Genomic DNA, 19,414 nt, shown 5'->3' on the forward strand with positions numbered 1-19,414 from the left:
GGCCCTCAGCCCCTCAGCCCTCTCAGTGGCCAGTCCACAGGTCTTTATTACCCACCAGCTGCAGGGCACATTCTAGGTACAGTGGTGGCTTTCGAATGTTTGCTCCTGCTGTCAGTTTATATAGCAACCCAATACACATGTTTTTATGTGAAATAAACAAGAAATAGAAACAAAAGTTTTACAAACATACTTACCTTTACTAAGTATGCTATTTCCTATTGTATCCTATTTTATTTTTTATTTCCTTTTCTTTAATGCTAGTTGAGTCCTTCTAAATTAATTTTATGATTTGCCATTTGAAAAATGCGACCTCTTCCAGGAGACAATAGGAAATACAATGTGATTGCCTCACTTGTCTGACCTGCACTGCTCAATATGGAGCCACATGCAGCTGTTTAGATTAAAGTGAATTAAAAGTAAATAAAATTTGTGGTTGGCCTGGTGGCATAGTGGTTAAGTTTGCATGTTCCACTTTGGCAGCCTGGGGTTCGCAGGTTCAGATCCCAGGTGTGGACCTACTAACTGCTCATCAAGCCATGCTGTGGCGGTGTCCCACATATAAAATAGAGGAATATAGGCACAAATGTAAGCTCAGAGCTAATCTTCCTCAGCAAAAAGAGGAGGACTGGCAATGGATGTTAGCTCGGAGCCAGTCTTCTTCACACACACACACACAAACAAAAGTAAATAAAATTTAAAATTCAGTTTCTCAGTCACACTAGCCACATTTCAAGTGCTCAATAGCCACATGTGCCTTGTGAGAACCACATAGTGCAGATCTACAGTATTCCTATCATTGCAGAAATTTCTGTTGGACAGTGCTGGCCTAGACTGTAAGCATCAGGAGGCAGAGACCATGTCATAGTGCAGAAACCACTCCCAAGAGACCCCGCCATGTGGCAGTCTATGCCCTGCTTTCTCCCATCCCAGGGCAGCTTAGGCCTGTCACACTGAGGATCTTCCTCTGGTGAGGGGGTCCCCGAATGTGCACCTTGCCCCTAAATCTGACCTCCAGAGGAAGAGTACTGTCATCCCCCTCATGGAAGCTCTGTCTGTGTTCCTTGGTTCATATGCATGGTCTCTCCCATTTAATCCTCTTCCATGTGATTGCTCTGCAAGGATCTGGAGAGAGATGGCATGGCAATTCAATTCAGTAAATATTTGCTGACCACAAGTCAGCCTGGGCTGCCCAGTCCAAAAGTGATGACCATGGTCCTGGCCCTCAGGAAGCTTGGTGTCAGCAGGAAGGTTAAACAAAACCCCTTGTTCATGACCAGTGGGACAGGGAGCAGGGGATTCAGAGTGAGAGAGCCCCAGCGGGGAGGCGCAGCTGGGGGCTTCCCATCAAGGAAGGTATGAGGTCACTTGGAAGGCTGGGGAGGGTTTTGGAAGGTTGAGAGGCAGAGAAAAGTGCCTGTCGGGCAAACAGACCCACGGCCCTAAGTGACTCCTCTTGGGACCAGGCCCCTGACCCTTCACCCTCCTGGATTGCCATCTCCAGGCAGGAAGCTGTACAAGGGAGCAGACCAACACTGCACAAGAGCCTGTAGGCTCAGTGGTCATTCAGTAGACGTTTCCTGAGTGCCAGCCTCCAGACGGCTGTGAGGAAGAAGGTAGAACCTGCCTTCCAGGTGCACACAGGCTGAGTTCCAGGCCCCCAGGGATCCCGCAGACACCCTGAAGCCCCTCTGAAGGCAGGCCAGCCCCCCACCCCCACCCCACAGTGTGTTTCTGAATCCTGTCCATGACTTGCCACCTTGCTGAGTGCTTAGGGCTTTGAACTGTCTCTTTACTTGGCTGAAGCCAAAAGAAGCTTCAGGTGAAAAATTCTAAATTAGCAAACAGACATAACTCCTAAATACATGCCTGAGCCCCAGGGAAATGAAGTCTGAGTTACCGGCCGTCTTGTGTCTCTACCTCTTAGTAATTCCAGGTCAATAAGTATCAATTAACTTCAGGACAGGAGCCTTCAGGGGAGTCAGGAGAAAACAGGGTGGCAGGGTTAGTGCAGAGCCCTGCCCTCTGGAGTTGGACTTTGGGTGGGGAGGGAGAGGTGTAGGCGCCACACAGGGTTAAGAGAGGTCACCGGCTCCTCTCCCACCCACAGGCCTTGGACGATGCCAACAAGGGCATTGTCGAAGAGCTTAAGAAAACCAACTACAGGGACATGCTCAAAGATAAGAAAGAGAAAGGTGAGTTTCTGGAGCCCTGAAGACGGCACTTCAGCATTCTCGCCTGCTTTCTCTTCTGTCAGTTCCAACCGCGCTTTCCTGCAGCCGCTCCTGTCCCAGGGCGTGGCCCTGCCCACCCAGCATTCTCACTGCAGAGCCACGAGCAGCCCTAGCCCTTCCCCGGGGCAGGAGAGGGAGACCTCCAGCCTCCTTGGGCTGGAGTCGGAACCCACGTGGTCTGCCTGGGCGCCCCCTCCTGTATTTCTTCCATTAATAGATCACATTATTTGTTGAGCACTTGTCACATGCCAGGAAGGTGTGAGATTTGGGGGAGGAGGAGCCCTCGGCCCAGTGGCAAAGCCAGATGATTAGAGTTGTCAGCAGATGGGCTCCTGCACTTGAGTGCTCAGAACAGGCAGAAACGCTCCGCGGTGAGAGCCCAACAAAGGAGCTCTGATTCCTCTGGGAGACACGGAAGGCTCCAAAGAGGAAGAATCATCTGCTCCAGCCTCCAAAAAATATCAAAGGGTTCTCCAGGTGTGAGGGGAAGAGGATGGCCTTTCTGGCTGAGAAAAGCAGGAGCAGACAGAGGCAGAATGACAATAACTCACACTCTGCAGGCTCTGACCGCATGCCAGACACAGGGTTAAGCATCAGACAGAATGATCTTCTTCAGTCCTCACCACCCTGGGAGGTGGGTACTGTTTTTTGGGGCAATGGAGGCTGAGTGGGGTTGAGTGAGCTGCCTGTGTCACACAGCAGCCTGACTTAGAGCCGCGCTCTCGCCGCTGTGTGGAGCAGCCCTTCGGGGCCCCGCAGTGGGTAGGGCAGAGGCCAGGCCAGGGGCCATGAGGGCAGGCTGAGGTGAAGGCAGCTCTGTGTCACAGCTGTCCTCTTGCTGGCCAGTCTGGCCTTATCAGTCTTTCTCCCAAGGCCTCCAGGGACTAAAGAGGCCTTTGACTCCGCTGGCCGCGGGCTCTCTGACTGGCTCTGCTGTGGAGGGAGTGAGGGAAGAGGTGGCTGGGACCCCAGGCCCCAGCGGGGATGGGGCGATAAGAAAAGCTGGTCTCCATTGAGTGCTTCCTGTATGCCAGATGCTTTTCTAAGGGCTTTGTGTGTACTGACTCTTCTGATCCCTCCAAGAACACTATGAAATTAGTATTCACTTGATTTTACGGATGAGGACGCGGAGGCAGAGTGGTTTTCAGTTTGGGTGGTTTTCTGGCTCTAGAACCCATGCTTTCACTGTGGCTCTGTACGGTTTCTGTCTGCCCCCCTGTGCTGCCCTCACTCCATCCATATAGCAGTAAAGAGGCACCAGGGCTGGGGCTCCGTGCACCTGGGAGGATAGAGCCCCCTCCGGCCAACAAGGCTGAAGCCCTCTCTGACCCAAGCATGGCAGCAGGAATCTGGGCGTGGGGTTTCTGGGCACCTGAGCAGCCAGATGACAGCCCTTTATTATCCAGCGCCTGCCAGGTGGTGGCTGGATCCCCTCAGAGAGAGAATCTGCTTCTACCCCCACATGGTCTTGAAGCTGCTCTCAGAAGCCATGGGAGCAATAGATGGGAAGAGACTCAGCAAGGAAACAGCAGATGCTCCAAGCAGCCTCCCCTCCCCTTGGCAGGCCATGGGTGGGGGGAGGTGAAAGTCCTGAAAACTCATCAGGAAGGCCCTGTGGCCAGCGGCAGCTTCCGGGCACTTCCCTCCTGGAACAGCAGGCGGCAGCGTTGTATATGTCTTCATTGCCAAATGGTGGCCTTTTTCCTGGGGTGAACAGAGAGCCCCTGTGGGCGTCTTAGAGACCAAGGGCTTCCAGGAAGAGAATGTGGGGGACACTCAGGAGGGGACTGGTAACTTTTCTCTGTACCTGGTAAAAACAAGGAGCAAGGATTCCTTTGATCCCAAGAATAGCTTTCCAGCTGAACTCCCTGCTAGCAGTCTGCTCATATTTTTACAGGGACCATCTCAACAAATGATGAAATGTGCTTCCCAGGGACAAAGAGAAGTACAGAATGAGGATGTTGGAGGAAAGAACTCTTCTGTCCCTTCCCAGTACCTATGCTATTTCTTACAGGGAAAGAAAATGTGCTCTGGGGGCAGACTGTCCTGGGTTCAAATTCTGGCTCTGCTATTTATTTATTTGCAGTGTGACTATTGTGTGTGATTTTTATCAATCTCGGGTCCCTTGACTGCTCGAATCAATGACTGAATGGTGTAATCTGTGCAGCTCACATGATGCCCAGAACAGGGCTGGTGCTCAGTAAATGATGATTCCCTTCCTCTCCTTCTGGAAAGGTGTGCTGTCTCTCAGAAGCACAGGTCCCCACAAGCTGGGGTTCACCCAGGCCCAGAGACAAACAGACTTTTACCTTTCTTCCCTCTTTTCTCTTGTTTTTCAGAAGAGGCCGCTGAACTGGATAACACAACAGTGATGGCAAGGGAAAAGGAAACGAGAAGAGGGAGAGATGAACCCGAGAAGGTGATGAAACAGTGGGAAAGAGAGCACACTGACAGTGACAAAGAGACAGAAGATGAGTTGTCTAAGGAAGCCCTGAGGATCACAGCGAGTGGACAAGAAGAAAACGGGTGGAGAGGAGGAGAAAAAGCCAGCTCCTTACGGCAGATGGAACTGGGAGTGATGGGGAGAGATTCAGAAGACGTTGCCAAGAGACTGTCCAGAGAACTAGGGCTAAGAAGATCGGGAGAAGCAGGCAGGAAACTATCAGAATTGAGTAGAAGGGAATCAAGAGAAATTTACAGGAGGCCTTCAGAACTGGACCAAACACTCTCCGAAGAATTAAGCAGAGGGGAATCGGAGGGACTAGAGAAGAGACTTTCAGAAGCCGGCGAAAGAGAGTTGGAAGAACTGGGGAAAACAGAATTGGGAACAGTCAGAGAAATGAAAAAATCAGGAAATGGTGAAAAAATGGAAAAAGATGATAAGGAAGATGAATGAAGCCATTATTAGTAGGCATTAGGATCAGGAGGCCGGTGTCTGCAGGCACCATGGGGATCCTAGTATACTGGACTTTCAAGCTGAGATTTGCCTTTAATAGGAAAAAATGTGGCCTGGGCCCCACAGGTCACCTCAGTCCCTTTCTGTTACTGTTCTCCCTTTAAATAGATACCTTTCACTCTTACAACACCTGACTCTGTCATTTTGGCTTCTCACCCCTACCCATTCCCAGAAGAGCTTTAGAGAATGAATGACCTGGCACGGGGCACCACTTCCAAGCAGAACTCTGACCTGACCTGACTAGTGAGAAACACAGAGACCCCCAAGAAGGCCTGAACCAGGGTGGGATCAAGTGTGGAATGTGGTCCTCTCCCCCAGGCCCAGTCTAAGGGCCTCATGGAAGAAATGAGAGAGGTGCTAAGAAAGGGTTTCAGGATGGTGAAGAAACAGGTGGGCTCCCAGGAACTGGGAAAGCTTACAGCAGGGAGAAAGACAAAGGCCTGGAGGTATGGCTGCCCAGCTTCTGGCCATTGGTTCATCTGGCTGAGGACCTACGGTCTGCAGGGCGCTGTGGGAGGCTTTAGGGAAGAGAGAGTGATGGGACGGTCTCGGCCATCACAGGGTGAGCGAGACCTATTGTAAACCCCTAAGCCTTGAAAGCAGAATGAAATGAATGCTGTACTGATAGGGGCATTGTGCTTCAGGAGCCAAGAGGAAGGAAGAAGTTTCCTGCCCGGGAACAGGGAGCAGCCTGGCAGTGGGAGCCACACCACCTCCCGGCAGTCCAGTCCAGTCAGTGAGGCTCCCCATGCTTGTGTCCTCCTCTGGAGAATGGGCGCCTGTCTCAGGGGCTGCCGTGAGGACGAAGAGTGCTCAGCACCGCACTCGGTCCACAGGAAGCTCTCAAAAATCACCCGAGCTTCCAGTGGCTTCGCGGAGGAGGTTGCGGCTGAGTTAGGATTTCACTACATTAGTCATCTGTCCCTTTGGCCATTGCCATCCTGGTTCCTTCTCCACAATTCCCAGAAAAGTTGGGACTGAGGTTGACTTTGGGCTGGGACCTGGCCGGACTAAGGTGAGGCAAGTGAGGCATTTCAGATGTAACATTTCATGGGGCGCCAAAAACTCAGTAAGCAAGATAAACAGTATTTTAATGCAATATTGTAAAAAAAGTTAATGCAAAAACCCATGATGAATAAAATATCAAAATTTTAAATAAAAACAGGACCTGACTTTGCACTTGCAGGACCCTGCCTCCTTTGTCTCATCCTAATTCCAGGGCAGGACGGGGGAAGGGCGACTGCTGCCCTCTTTAAAAAGGTCACCATCAGGGGCCAGCCCTGTGGTGTAGTGGTTAAGTTTGCACCTTCCGCTTTGGCCGGGGTTTGCTGGTTCCAATCCTGGGCGCAGATCCACGCACCACTCATCAAGCCATGCTGTGGCGGCATCCCATATACAAAATAGAGGAAGATTGGCATGGATGTTAGCTCAGGGCTCATCTTCCTCAGCAAAAAGAGGAGGATTGGTGATGGATGTTAGCTCAGAGCCAGTCTTGCTCACAAAAAGAAAAAAAATTATTAAAAAAAAAAAAGGTCATCATCAACACCTATGAGAAAAGAGGTCAGACGAGCCCCTAGTGGCAGCGGCCGGGAGCGCACAGGTACGCACAGCTGGCCGCCCCCGCCGCGCTGCGCCGGAAGGCTGCTCCCAGCGCCTGCGCAGAGAGGGCCCAGCCCGACCCGCCTCTGCGCGCGCTCCGCCCCCCTGGCTATGTAAGGCGGCCCGGCCAGGGTCGCGCCACCGCTAGGCTCCGTGTCCCTCCGCGCAGGCGGGCGGTGCCGGAGAGCTGGTGCCTGCGAAGGCGGCCACGGCGGCGCCCCCTTCTCATCATGGTGAGCGGGCGCGGGAAGGCCGGCGGGGGAGGGGGCGGGCTGGGCTCGGGGTAGCGCCCTAACGGACAACGGGAGGATTGGGGGACTCGCGGAGGAAGTGGCATGCAAATAAGGACCCGAGTTTCCGGAGTTGAGCGCTGGCTTTCTTGGCCGTGCGGTGCAGCGCTAAGGTAGGGGAGACGCGGGGAGAGGAGCAATGGGGAGGGCCGCTGGAGGAGGAGGAGGGGGCTCCGGAGCTGCAGAAGCTGCTGTCCGCGGCAGACCCAGAAGGCCTGTGGATGGCCGGTCCCCACTTCACGCGCTGGGCGGGCATTCCTCGCCTTCGCCTGCCCAGGGGCCTGGTCTGAGAAAACTGTGTTGCCTGCTAAGCTTGCAGGCTGCTGAGGGAGGTGGAGCCAGCGTAGAAGAGCGAGCGGTTTACCGTAAACACTTTTCGCTTGTGGCTTGTAGCAGGCAGGAAAACAGTGGCTCAGAGAGTTGCTACTTACACACAGCGAAGTGGTGGGCAGAGCTAGACCCCGAACACAGGTGCCCTGTGCCGCCCAGGCTTGGGGCAGGCACAAAGGCCAGGACTTTGTGGGGGGCTGAGGGCAGAGGAGGAGGTAGCAGGCGCGTGAATGAGCCCCTTTGTCCCGCGCTCTCCAGCCCTGCCCCCACCAGCCCTTCTGTGGGACCATTGTCCCCCCATCCCAGACAAGAGAGTATTATCTGTTGCTGCCATTGTTGGGGGAAGGGAGGCAGCCTTGGTAACTCTTCTCCACCCAACCCTCTGCACTCAGAGCAGGGCAGCTGTGCCTGTGCCCGGCCCTAGAGACCCCCACCTCCAGAGAGGTCATCCTTAATTGGTGCCAGAAGATAAAGTCAGAGTCCGCTTTTAGAACCCCAGGCTTCAGGCTCTCCCCTGAGGAGGGGACACACACTTCCAGCACATTTTCTCTTTAGAGGTGGCAGCAGTGGTGATCCTTGAGGCTACAGCTCCAATTAGAGGAAAGGAAGAGTTTAGGAACCTCAGACAAGCTTCCCTCTCCATCCTCCACAACCAGAAGCTCATGGTATGCCAGGACGGAAAAGGAGAGACAGTCTATCACTCCACGGCTGGGGGAGTCGCTGTGCTTGTAATTCGGGGCCGGGGAGCCCTGAGCAGGGGTTCCCTGTTAGAACGAGGCCTGAGACAAGAGGGCAAGGCTGGCTGGGTGGCCCCCAGTGACCTGGCTGACATCTGCTCTTCCCCTCCTCACAGAATAGAGGCTTCTCCCGAAAGAGCCACACGTTCCTGCCCAAGATCTTCTTCCGCAAAATGTCATCCTCAGGGGCCAAGGACAAGCCTGAGCTGCAGTTTCCCTTCCTGCAGGATGAGGAGACGGTCTCCGTACTGCGCGAGTGCAAGACACTCTTCATCCTGCGTGGCCTGCCAGGGAGCGGCAAGTCCACGCTGGCGCGGGTCATCGTGGACAGGTACCGTGACGGCACCAAGATAGTGTCTGCCGACGATCACGGGATCACCCCTGGCACCCAGGGAAGCCTCTCCGAGCAGTACAAGCGGCTGGATGAGGAACTGGCTGCCTTCTGCCGCCGGGACACCCGCATCCTTGTGCTGGATGATACCAACCATGAGCGGGAGCGGCTGGAGCAGCTCTTTGACATGGCCGATGAGTACGAGTACCAGGTGGTGCTGGTGGAGCCCAAGACGTCGTGGCGGCTGGACTGTACCCTGCTCAAGGAGAAGAGCCACTGGCAGCTGTCAGCCGACGACCTGAAGAAGCTGAAGCCTGGGCTGGAGAAGGACTTCCTGCCGCTCTACTTCGGCTGGTTCCTGACCAGGAAGAGTTCTGAGAGCCTCCGCAAAGCTGGCCAGGCCTTCCTGGACGAGCTGGGGAACCACAAGGCCTTCAAGAAGGAGCTGCGACACTGTAGGTGGCAGAGTGGGTGGGGTGGGGGCACTCGGCCTCATTCATAAGCCCCCCCTTGCTGGGCACCAGGGGCTGCATGCACAGGACCACTGTTGTTCTCAAAGCACTGGGAGCGAAGTGGGGAGGCAGGCGGAGGCTCACTTGGTACAGGCAGAGGCAGCCCTGGGTAGTGGAGGCGCAGAGGGATGTGGGGAGAGGCGCTTCCCAGAGCACCTTCCCTCTCCCTGCACCCTTCCTTCCTGCTCTCTTCTCCCCACTGCCCTCTCCCAGCCTGGATCTAGAGCACTGACCCTGGCTTAGAAGTGGGAAAAACAGTACTGTCATAACAGGAAATATGTCAACATTTCATGTAACCTTAGAGGGAGAGTCCGGTCCAGTGTTTTCAAACTTATTTTTAGCAGCAGAACCATATTCTAAAATAAAATATTCCATGGAATCCTAAACTGCAAACAAATTATAACTAGGACTATTGTGACTTCATTGGAGATGGTTCTCAGGCCTTGGGCTACTCAGTGCACCTCCTGTGGCATCCCACTGCTCCAGAGAACAGTCTCACACCCAGTCCAAACCCCTCATTTTGCAGATGGGAAGACAGGCCCGGAGGGATGTGGGGTTTGCCCAGAGCCATAGAGCCTGGCCTTTGTGGACCCCAGCAGGGGCCTCCCCAGGGCTCCCTCCTGGCAAGGGCTGTGTACTCCAATGAGAGGGTAGGTGTGGGGTAAGGAAGGACCCTGGTGGCCCTCATTCTACAGTGGCCTACTGGGGATATGTCATCCACTCATCCATCTGTTCCTTGAACCCATTTCTAGTTCCCCTAGATTTTAGGTTATCTTCATACTTGAAATATCGTCACCCATGTTTCTTTGTGTTGTTCAAAGGCAGGTAATTGGTGCCTATGTATGTTCTCAGAGAACTCTTTTCTCGGCCCCTAAAGCTCAAATGCTGCGGGAACAGCACAGTGGTGCCTGTAGAGATGCTGGCCAGGCCTGAGCCCAGTACCTGTGAATAGCTTGACAGAAAAGCACCCGAGAGGCAGGGCTCCTGGGTTGAGCTGGTGGCTCTGCCCTGGAGAGTGACTGCCTCTTGAAGCTGCTTTTACCATTGAAAACTGGAATCCTTTTCTGCCCGGGATGCAGCAGGAGAAATGTAATGGGCCAAGAACAAGGCCTGCTGTCAGAGTGGAGGCCTCCCTCCCCTGTGGAGGGTGCGAGACATCCTCGCAGGGACTCGACTCTGGGAATAAACAGGAAAAACCTAGTGACTCTGAAGCTAGCCCCAAGGCTTGGAGTCTGGAAATTGAAATCACGAATGCTCCAAGTCTCCTTGAGACTACCAGCCACATAATGTCATACCATTATAGCCCAAAACCCTTCCTGCACCAGGCCCTCTGTAGGCTGTCATCCACTACACAAGCCTGCAAGTAAATTATTATGGTGACCAGGTAACTTCTCGTCCCAGTGGGCCCCTGAGTGAAATGGGGCGCTACTAATAGTTCCCTGGTTGTGGGAAAACTGGGGGGTATGGTCACCTTAATTGTTGTACTCAACTGACAGATAAGGGTCAATCACTTGCCCAGGTCAAAGGGCTGGAAGGTTAATTTTGTTCTTTCTGGCTCCTTCCATCATACTACATAGTTCCCAACCCCCTCTTTTTCTTTCTCCTCCGTTTTTCATATCTTGCTTCCGTCTCGCAGATGTGCAGCTGGGGAAGCTGATTCCTTTGGCCTATGCTGCCTACTCCTGGGTTCCAAGTGCCTCGGTTTTCAAGTTTGGGAAGAGCTATAAAAGGCTATGTAATGTAAAGCCCGGGAAGTGAAGCACTTGTTTATAGCTATAGCTCTAAAGTTGCTCTTAGTTTGACCAACGAATGAATGAATGAATGATAGTGGATTGCTCAAGAGTTTATGCTTGAGGTCCGATTTTTTTCCTCTGGGCCTCCTGGTCTTGGTGACAGATGTTGGGACGGGCCTGCTCTCTCTCTCCCTGCAGTTGTCCCTGGGGGTGAGCCCAGGGAGAAGATTGAACTGCCCACCTACTTTGGGAAGAGACCCCCGGGCGTGCTGCACTGCACAACCAAGTTCTGTGACTACGGGAAGGCCACCGGGGCAGACGAGTACGCCCAGCAGGATGTGAGTGCCTCTTAGGGACACCCGCTGAGGTGGGGAGAGGGCAGGGTCTTTTGGAGCTGGGTACCAGCTCAAGGCAGAACCAGAACCCAGAGAGCCTCTCAGGAACAGTGGCATCTCCTGTTCCAGCTCGCCCCCTGCAGGCTCAGTCACACAGACCTCAGCTGTCCTGTGCATTCATCCCCAGGGCCTGCCCACCAGTGCCTTTCCTTCTGCGGCCTCATGGAGAATGCTGGTGGCAGCAGGCTCCTGCTCTGGCCTAAGCCTGCATTCAGTCCCAAAGCCAGGAGTCCCTTGCCCCCAGGGAGCCTGGTTCTCTGAGGTCCCTGTCCCTAGTCTGAGGGCTGGCCTTGCCCTGGAGTAGGGAGTGTCAAGGGATAGTGAGGCTTATTGGCTTAGGGGCACCAGACCCTTCCCCTCCACACAGCTGGTATCCTCTGCCCACCACCGCCCCCCGCCACGGTGATGCTTCAGCACCAGGCGTGTTGCCCAGATGCGCATGGCTGTCTCCAGCCTCCTTCAGGTCGCCTTCTCAGTGAGGCCTTCCCTGACCCTCCACCCGTCTCCCCCCTTCTCTGCCTAGGTTAGTGCAGCCCTTTGACCTGTGCGCTCATCAGTCTCCTCCCACTGGAGTGGAAGCTCCCTGAGGGCGAGCATTTTTTAGTGTGGTTCAGCCCTGTGTTCCCAGCACCTAGCAGAGCTGCATGAATGACTGTCTAACACTTTCCACTACCATCTCTAACCATTCATTCATTTAGCAGTATTTATTAAGCACCTGTTATGTATGAGACACTATTGGGACAAGGGATTGTGAGCAAAAACAGAGCAACTTTTATGGTCAGATGGGAGAGAGGGGCCTTCTCAGAGAGTTGGATATAAGCAGGTATGTCACCAGATGTAAACCAAGGTGTCCAGAGAAGACTGTGACCAAAAGTGTTTATTTCTGACCTCCCCTGCCCTCCAGAATGTTGCCTGGATCTCGGGATGGCTTTACTCAGGGTGAGCCGAGGGGCAGCTTGTTACCAGGCTCCTTTAATCCCAACATTGAGGTAGGTTCTGCATCATCCCCATTTCACAGGTGAATAAGCCGACGCACAGAGAGGTTAACTTGCTCAAAGCCCTGCAGCTAGTAAGTGGGGGCGCCAGGTTCTGAGCTCAGGAGGTCTGGCCTTTAACCCCTGCTCTGTCCTGCCTTTCTGGCTCCTTCGTTATTTTCACATCAGCTGGAACCGTGTCAGTGGAAAGATGTCCTACAACACACAGGCTGCCTGTGGCAGATGTTCATGGATGACGTGCCTTTACCAAAGGGTTCTGCTCAGTTGTGCTCGCCTGTTACCCGCCCTTAGTCAGCTGTCCCTCTCTGGAGGCCACACCTCTAACTTAGTCCTCTCCTTCTCTCTCTGTAGGCGGTGAAGAAATCTTATGGCAAGGCCTTCACACTGGCCGTGTCGGCCCTCTTTGTGACACCCAAGACGACTGGAGCCCGGGTGGAGCTGAGCGAGCAGCAGCTGCTGTTGTGGCCAAATGACGTGGACAGGCTGTCGCCCTCTGACAGCCTGCCCCGGGGGAGCCGCGCTCACATCACCCTGGGCTGCGCAGCTGACGTGGAGGCTGTGCAGACGGGCCTTGACCTCCTCGAGATTTTGCAGCAGGAGAAGGGGGGCAGCCGAGGCGAGGAGGTGGGTGAGCTAAACCGGGGCAAGCTCTACTCCTTGGGAAGTGGGCGCTGGATGCTGAACCTGCCCAAGACGGTGGAGGTCAAGGCCATCTTCACGGGCTACTACGGGAAGGGCAAATCTGTGCCCATACTCAGCAGCCGAAAGGGGGGTGCCTTTCAGTCCTGCACCATCATTTGAGTGGTCTCACCACTCTGGGCCCCTGACTCTTTACAAGGGAAGGGGGAGGAGAGGGAAACAGGCCCTCTGCTTGATCTTTAAGATTCTTTTTTTTTTTTTTTACTCAAGTTAACCTTCCTGTAACTTTTTAAAAACTTATAAAATAACTGCTCTTCTTTTCCTGCCCCCTCATCCCCTCTAACACTCAAGCTCTCAACACAAGGTGGGTGGCATTTCAGGAACCTGGACCAAAGCTGACAAGGCTGGGCTGAGTTGGGCCTGGACCAGCCGCAGCCACGACCCCGAGCCCTGCTTCCAGTTGCTTCTCTCAGCCCCCAGCCCAGGTCCACTGCCCTGCCCAGAGCCAGCTAGTGGGGAGAGATACCTGAGAGCTGCACATACCCAGAGTGGTCACCACGGCCATGGAAAACTAGTGGTGGATTTGAGAGGGGAAGATCCCTGGGCTTTGGGCAGTGATTCCATTTCTTGATCACTGTAGCCCCAGGAAGGCTGGGGCTATTTACCAGGGCAGAAAAAGGGGTTTACCCCCAACCTTTGGTCCTCAGCGCCTGTCCCCTCCTCCTTCACACTGTAACTAGGTAAGTTTGATAACTAGGGAAGAAAACAGAATAAGCAGCAGCCACATCCTAGCCTGGCTACTGGTCTCACCCCAGGAAGGGGATGGGCTGGCCATCCATTCCAGTGGTGTGGCTTTGCTGTGTGGATCCGGAGATCGAGGCCAGAGACAGTACCTCCTGGGGAAGCTCTAATCTTGCTGTCTGCCCAGCCCACCTTGCCTCCTTGGTGCCTCGGGAGGCCTCTGTGCCTCCTTTAAAGGGGGTCGGTGGGTACCAAGAGCCAATGGAGTGGATGCCTGGCTGGTAAGGGCCAAGTCCCACCTGGGGCCTCTGGGAAGGGGTTTTTAACACTGCTACACGTGCTGTGGTTCCCGGGGTGTCCTCCATTGCCCTCTGCTCAGTAACAGGGCCTTGCTAATCTGGTGGTCACTCCACAAAAGTGCTTGGCATTTAAGTTACTCTCCTGGCTTTGCCCAACCTCAGCAACTTGTAAGACTGATAATGAAATAAATCACGTTAATCCTAGCTGTGTGCAGTCTCTCTCACCCTTCTGTGCCCAGCTCAGTCTTCCTTGGTGCGAGGGCTGGGTGTATTAGGACTGGCTTTGTCCCACAGCTTGGGGCCATCGGTCCTGTCTCCCCTCTGCTGGCTGGGCACAGCTGTGGTGAGGTTGGGCAGCTGAACAGTGTTGGCTTTCATGAGGAGGCAGGAAGGAGAGAAGCTGGTCTTAAACACACACAGAAAGTGGGGGTTGCCTGGGTCTGAGGGACATGGAGCACAGAGCCTCTCGTCCCCTTTAACTGTGGCAACGGCCCACAGGAGTGCCCAGCCCAACCCCATAGGAAAGACTTCTCAGCAAGACCCAAAGTGCCTAGTGTGGGGTTCCCCCAGTTCTCTAGGGAAGGCCACCCTCCAGTCAGTGCTCAGTGCTGCTTCAAACACAAGGGAAGACCTGACATCCAGGAATCTCTTCCAGGCCAACAGGGGCCTGGACGGCTACATGGGGAACTTCCCAGGCCTAACTCAGTCATCATTTCACTATGGCCTTGGCACCAAAGTGGGAAGACTGGAAAGAAAGGGCAGGGGCTCCAAAGGAAGAGAAATCTAAGGTCTTTCCTCAGCTATGTCTACTACCAAAGCACCAAATATCTAAGCTTCCGTAAAAGCCTCAAGTGTCCCTGCCTGGAACTCCTATAGAAGTTTACTCACCACCAACACTAAGCTTAACGTGAATAGCATTGGCACACACCACGGCTTCCTTCCGCAGCCTGCCTCCCACACAAAATCAGGGAGGCAGGATTGTGTCCTTGTCTGCATCTCCCTCAAGCCTGCACTGGCAACAGGAACTGTGAGAGCTGGTGTAAACCTCCTGTGTTTAGTTTAGTCCAGCCTGACACTTAGCATCCACCCATGGTCTATGTGAGCTTTGGACACACGGCTTCTAGTGATTTCTGGTGGCCTCCACCATAAAATGAGCATGTTTTCTAACTCACTTCCCCGTGACTGCCATCAGGCTGGGCCCAGCAGCACACCCAGGGCCTGCTCAGCACTCACATGCTAAATAGGTTTAGGAGAGGCAGCCAGCACCCCGCCTGCCACCAGGCTCTGGGTGCCCACACCCCTTGCGGGGCAGCTTGCTGAGCTTCAGGTTCACGTCAGCATCAGCTCCACGCTGGGGGCTCAGCTTTGGCCCACTGACTCTGGAGTGACACAAAGCAGCTACCAGAGCAAAGTGCCAGAAAGGGTCAAAACATTTTATTCTCTTAATTTTTTTTTTTAATAAAGTTAAACAGTAAAACAAAACTTCACAAGCTGCCTCCCTGTCCACCCCCGCCTCCCTCCCCTACCCGCAGTCTTCGGCGCTGGCTCCCTTTCCTTCACCCCACTCACGCAGACATGGTATCCAACTGAAAAAACAAAACTGCTCTAAGGACATGGAGACATGATGAAGGGAGGAGGTGAACTGTGTCCACATTCAAGGTGAAACTGAGCAAGTCTGCATTTTCTGGGTTCTAGGTTTTTCATTAGCCAAATTGAAAAAAGAAGTTTCCTGGCCCAGATGCTGTGAGGGAAAAGAAGGGCTTGTTAGTTGGCTCTGTGGGTTTTCAAGGGAAGATCACTTTGCTCTGATTATGGACAAGTCTTCAAGGGCTGCTTCAAACTCAGAGAAAAACCTCTAAGGGTATCAAACAGCCTGGGCCCCGGGGTGTGAGAGGGAGCATGTGAGCATGCTCTATGTGTGTGGCTTCTAACACCTTCACTCTTGCACAGAAACCCTGGTACTAGGCGGCTTAGCGACGCCTCCCTGACCCTGTGGAGGTGTGGCTCTAATGGTCCCAAGGCAGGGTGTGCCTGGGAGCCTCCTTCCTCCATCCTCAGCACCACCTGAGTAGATAGATGCCCTGCTAGCCGAGAATTCAGCTGCCTCCACTCCTGGGCCCCTCTGACTCGCAAAGGGCTGCCTAACTGTGGAGTTGCTGCATCTGCTTGTGATCCGGGGACTCCCAAGGACCGAAGGCATACCCACCTTCAAAGCTGAAACCCCCAGGACCACCGAAGAATGCCTTGAAGATATTGTTTGCATCAAAATCTGTGGAGCAAGGAGAGAAACAAGGAAGGGACAAAAAGGTGAAAAAATTAGTGTTTGAAGGGGAACTTATCATGACACTGAGAACAGATCTCCAAAGCTTTCCCAGATAGTATCACTTCCCTCCTTTCCCAAAACTTCACAGACTAGCAGTGAGCAAATCTGTCCCACCTTATGTGAAACTTGCTACTTGATCCCACTCCTAGGATACGTTCCCTTCTCCTTCTAAGTGCCAAAGGAAAGCTTTCTTTGCTTCAGTGCACTTCGTTGGCCCCTCTTCTCAACAATGCCATTTGTACTTACTGACACACACTTTCCCCACACTCTTTCTCCCTATAATGCTGGGGCTGCTACTGAAAAGGCTAAAATTTATCACTTGAATGCTACCAAGAATAAATATAAGACCTATGATTTGTTGTATTTGTTTGATTTCATGCTCTGTCTAGACTGTATGCCAGAAAAAAGCTATGGTTTATTAAAGCACCTACCAGGTGCCAGTCATGGCGCTGGGACATTCTATCATTTAATCCTAATAATAGTTTGTCAGGGTAAGTATTATTCCTAATTTATACTCAACAAAACATAAGTAGGAGCAAAAGTAACTTGCCCAAGATCACATGGCCAGTAAAAGCAGCAGAACTGAAAATTCCAACTCCTGTCCCACTCCAACGCTGTGCTCTTTTCACCAGGCCACAGCAGGTCTGATCTCCCCAGCTCTGCCTGACTTCCTAAGCTGTACAGCAAGATTTACCCCCACCAGCTGATCCCACAGGCACATTGTGTCCAAAAGTGCATTCCTCTTTGCCTGCATATCTGCTCATCTTCCTGGGTCCCCTAGCTCAGCGAATGGCCCCATCAAGTCAGCTATGCCAAAGCCACTCTCAACTTAGTCCTTTCCCTCTCTCAACACATTCAACAACCAACTCCTGCCGCTCGAGCCTACCACTATCTCCCAATTGTGCCCTCCAATCCTTTCCTATCAACTGTGTCTTCCCACCATCTCTATCCTCCTCTCCCCTTCCAAACCACCTCTCCTCACTGCCATCACAAATATATTTCTAGAGCCTAAATTTAGTCCATAGCTCCTCTACTTAAAACCCTTCAATAGCTTTCGACTGATTATAGCTCTTCTCAACTGCTGGGCAGAGCAATGTTTATTATTGTAAACCTAGGTTTTAAAAACACACACACACCCTGAACTGGAGAGGTCAGGATTATCTGTATAACATCATCAATCTTATTTTAAATTTCAACAGATGTTCTTAGTGGAAGAGAAGGGTTGGCATTAGAGACCGTGGTCTGAGAAATGTCCATAGTTCAGGGCCTCTTTTATCTCCGACTGAGCTCACAGTAAGCAGTCACATTGATGGTGGTGCTTTACTTCATCCTGAGTCTTTCAGGGAAACTGAATATGTGAGGGCTTACAGGAACATGTGACATACATAAATATCAGTCCGCATACACTTTACAGTGGGGGACAAAAGAACTTCCAGCCAACAGGAAAAAGCCCATATTCCTTCCTCCAGCCCCTAAGGCCTTCTGAGGTCTGACCCAGCTACTTTCTGGCCTCGTCTTGCACCACCACCTGCCTGCCTGGAGCACCCTCTCTCCTCCTAGACTGGGCCCCTTGCAGCTCCCCAAGGGTGCTGTGCTTCTCTGCACTTCCAGGCCCTCCCTTGCTCGTGCTTACCTCCTTGGTGCCCACTCTGCACCCTGGGCAACTGCTGCACTCAACTGCACTCGTTGGATTCCCTATCTATTAGAGCAGGGGTCAGATTTGGCCTGTTGGCTGGAGTTTGCAAACCCCTAGACTGTGGATTCCCAGAGGTCAGGTAACCAAGTCTAATTTATCTTTGTTATTTCTAGCACCCAATACAGAGGCTCACATATTATAGGTATTCATCAATATGCACTTTACAATCACTACACTGATTTGTCACTGGCTAATTACAGACATTCTCCCTTTGGAGTGTCTTTAGAAAAATCTCTAACATTCCACCTGCCAGATTTATCCCAGGCTGTCCCAACCAACTCACCACCCATATTCATGCCCTCCTCATCCAGGTCCTGTCCACTGTCGTAGCGAGTCTTTTTCTTGGGATCAGAGAGGATGGTAAAAGCTTCTCCGACTTCCTTGAACTTTTTCTCCTCCTCCTTCTGAACTTCGGCACTGGCTCCACTGTGCCGATCTAAAGGGAGGAGTACAAGAAGAACTCATCTCAGTCTCAAGAAAATAAAGTTTAAGAGGAAGACCACTTTATGTCTGATTTTAGAATTTGGTACTTCCCCAAATTTGCAGAGTATGGAACTTAGCGACACCTTATCTCCAGCTGAAGAGCCTCCCTGGGCTTTCATTCTGGACTGAGTTTGGCAGTGGGCCGGCCTGGTGTGCTCTTCCCATGGAGTCCCCTCCCCTGCCTGCTCTACCTGGATGGTGCATCAAGGCCCGTTTCCGATAAGCTTTCTTGATCTCATCCTCAGAGGCATTCTTGTCCACTCCCAGAATCTTGTAGTAATCTTTCCTCTTACTCTTCTTCAGTTCCAGCTGTGCATTTTTTAGGAGCTGTTTGTGTTCTAGAGAGAGACATCAAGTGTCAATGGACAAATCTGATTCTGGCATCCCTTCCCAGGTCCCATACCAGATGCTTTGGAGTCAGAAGCCTTGTTAACCATACTAGGGGCTTTTAAGGTGTTTTCTTCTGGAGATTAAAAAAAATCTACTCATACTTAGGTTTCTCACATCAGCCTCATCACATAGAAAAGGAAGTGAAAGTGACAGGGACCAGAATACAGGAACTTCATCCCGCACTCAAGATCTCTGTTCAGGGGCCGGCCCTGTGGCTTAGCGATTAGGTGCCTGCGCTCCACTACTGGCGGCCCGGGTTCAGATCCGGGCGCGCACCGACACGCCACTTGTCCGGCCATGCTGAGACGGCATCCCACATACAGCAACTAGAAGGATGTGCAACTATGACATACAACTATCTACTGGGGCTTTGGGGAGAAAAGGGGAAAAAAAAGGAGGAGGATTGGCAATAGATGTTAGCTCAGGGCTGTTCTTCCTCAGCAAAAAGAGGAGGATTGGCATGGATGTTAGCTCAGGGCTGATCTTCCTCATACAAAACAAACAAAAAAAGATCTCTGTTCACGCTTTCCTGGCTGCTGATCCCATAAGCTCCAGGTACAACCCTGATCCCCAAATTGAACTACTCCTTTGTCAGTTTTAGGGCCTGCAAGTAAGACCACACAGTTCCCTGGGAAACATGCTCTCAAACTCCTTTACCTTTTGTTTTCTCCGTCTGATACACTTTTTCATAGTCCCGCACTGCTTCTTCATACTGTTCTGTGTCCATGTAACTG

General features: G+C 52.6%; 3 protein-coding genes across 6 annotated transcripts in view; 2 read left to right on the forward strand and 1 right to left on the reverse strand.

The window, feature by feature from the left end:
- Window positions 1-6,345, forward strand: part of ODAD4 (outer dynein arm docking complex subunit 4) — a 31,991-nt gene extending 25,646 nt beyond the window's left edge. The window contains exons 12-13 of one of the 2 annotated variants that reach the window (XM_058560975.1): window positions 2,108-2,192; window positions 4,571-6,344. In XM_058560975.1, coding sequence (XP_058416958.1) covers window positions 2,108-2,192; window positions 4,571-5,127 — 642 coding nt within the window. In that variant the 3' untranslated portion in view covers window positions 5,128-6,344. Of the gene's footprint in view, window positions 1-2,107; window positions 2,193-4,570 lie in introns of both variants that reach the window. The other variant, XM_058560976.1, reaches the window with a different exon arrangement.
- Window positions 6,346-6,902: 557 nt separating this feature from the next.
- On the forward strand, window positions 6,903-13,081 carry CNP (2',3'-cyclic nucleotide 3' phosphodiesterase). 3 transcript variants are annotated; one of them, XM_058560982.1, is made up of 4 exons: window positions 6,903-7,019; window positions 8,260-8,929; window positions 10,918-11,057; window positions 12,461-13,081. In XM_058560982.1, the coding sequence occupies exons 1-4, from the start codon at window positions 7,017-7,019 to the stop codon at window positions 12,908-12,910; spliced, it is 1,263 nt and encodes a 420-aa protein (XP_058416965.1). In that variant the 5' UTR covers window positions 6,903-7,016; the 3' UTR covers window positions 12,911-13,081. The 3 variants fall into 3 exon arrangements, with proteins under 3 accessions (XP_058416965.1, XP_058416967.1, XP_058416966.1); XM_058560984.1 differs by lacking the exon at window positions 6,903-7,019 and adding an exon at window positions 7,081-7,189; XM_058560983.1 differs by lacking the exon at window positions 6,903-7,019 and adding an exon at window positions 7,962-8,071.
- DNAJC7 (DnaJ heat shock protein family (Hsp40) member C7) overlaps window positions 12,994-19,414 on the reverse strand; it is a 31,713-nt gene continuing 25,292 nt past the window's right edge. The window contains exons 10-14 of the mRNA XM_058560981.1: window positions 19,338-19,411; window positions 18,482-18,628; window positions 18,091-18,243; window positions 15,995-16,057; window positions 12,994-15,529 (exon numbers count right to left, since the gene is read on the reverse strand). Coding sequence (XP_058416964.1) covers window positions 15,492-15,529; window positions 15,995-16,057; window positions 18,091-18,243; window positions 18,482-18,628; window positions 19,338-19,411 — 475 coding nt within the window. The 3' untranslated portion in view covers window positions 12,994-15,491. The remainder of the gene's footprint in view (window positions 15,530-15,994; window positions 16,058-18,090; window positions 18,244-18,481; window positions 18,629-19,337; window positions 19,412-19,414) is intronic.

Source organism: Diceros bicornis, chromosome 18 (genome assembly GCF_020826845.1).
Source record: "Diceros bicornis minor isolate mBicDic1 chromosome 18, mDicBic1.mat.cur, whole genome shotgun sequence".
Taxonomy (NCBI): Eukaryota; Metazoa; Chordata; class Mammalia; order Perissodactyla; family Rhinocerotidae; genus Diceros; species Diceros bicornis.

Excerpts from the sequence above, each read along its gene's own strand:
- CNP (XM_058560982.1), top strand. Across the intron at positions 8,930-10,917 it reads CAAGAAGGAGCTGCGACACT|TTGTCCCTGGGGGTGAGCCC; the intron begins GTAGGTGGCAGA and ends CTCTCCCTGCAG. Across the intron at positions 11,058-12,460 it reads ACGAGTACGCCCAGCAGGAT|GCGGTGAAGAAATCTTATGG; the intron begins GTGAGTGCCTCT and ends CTCTCTCTGTAG.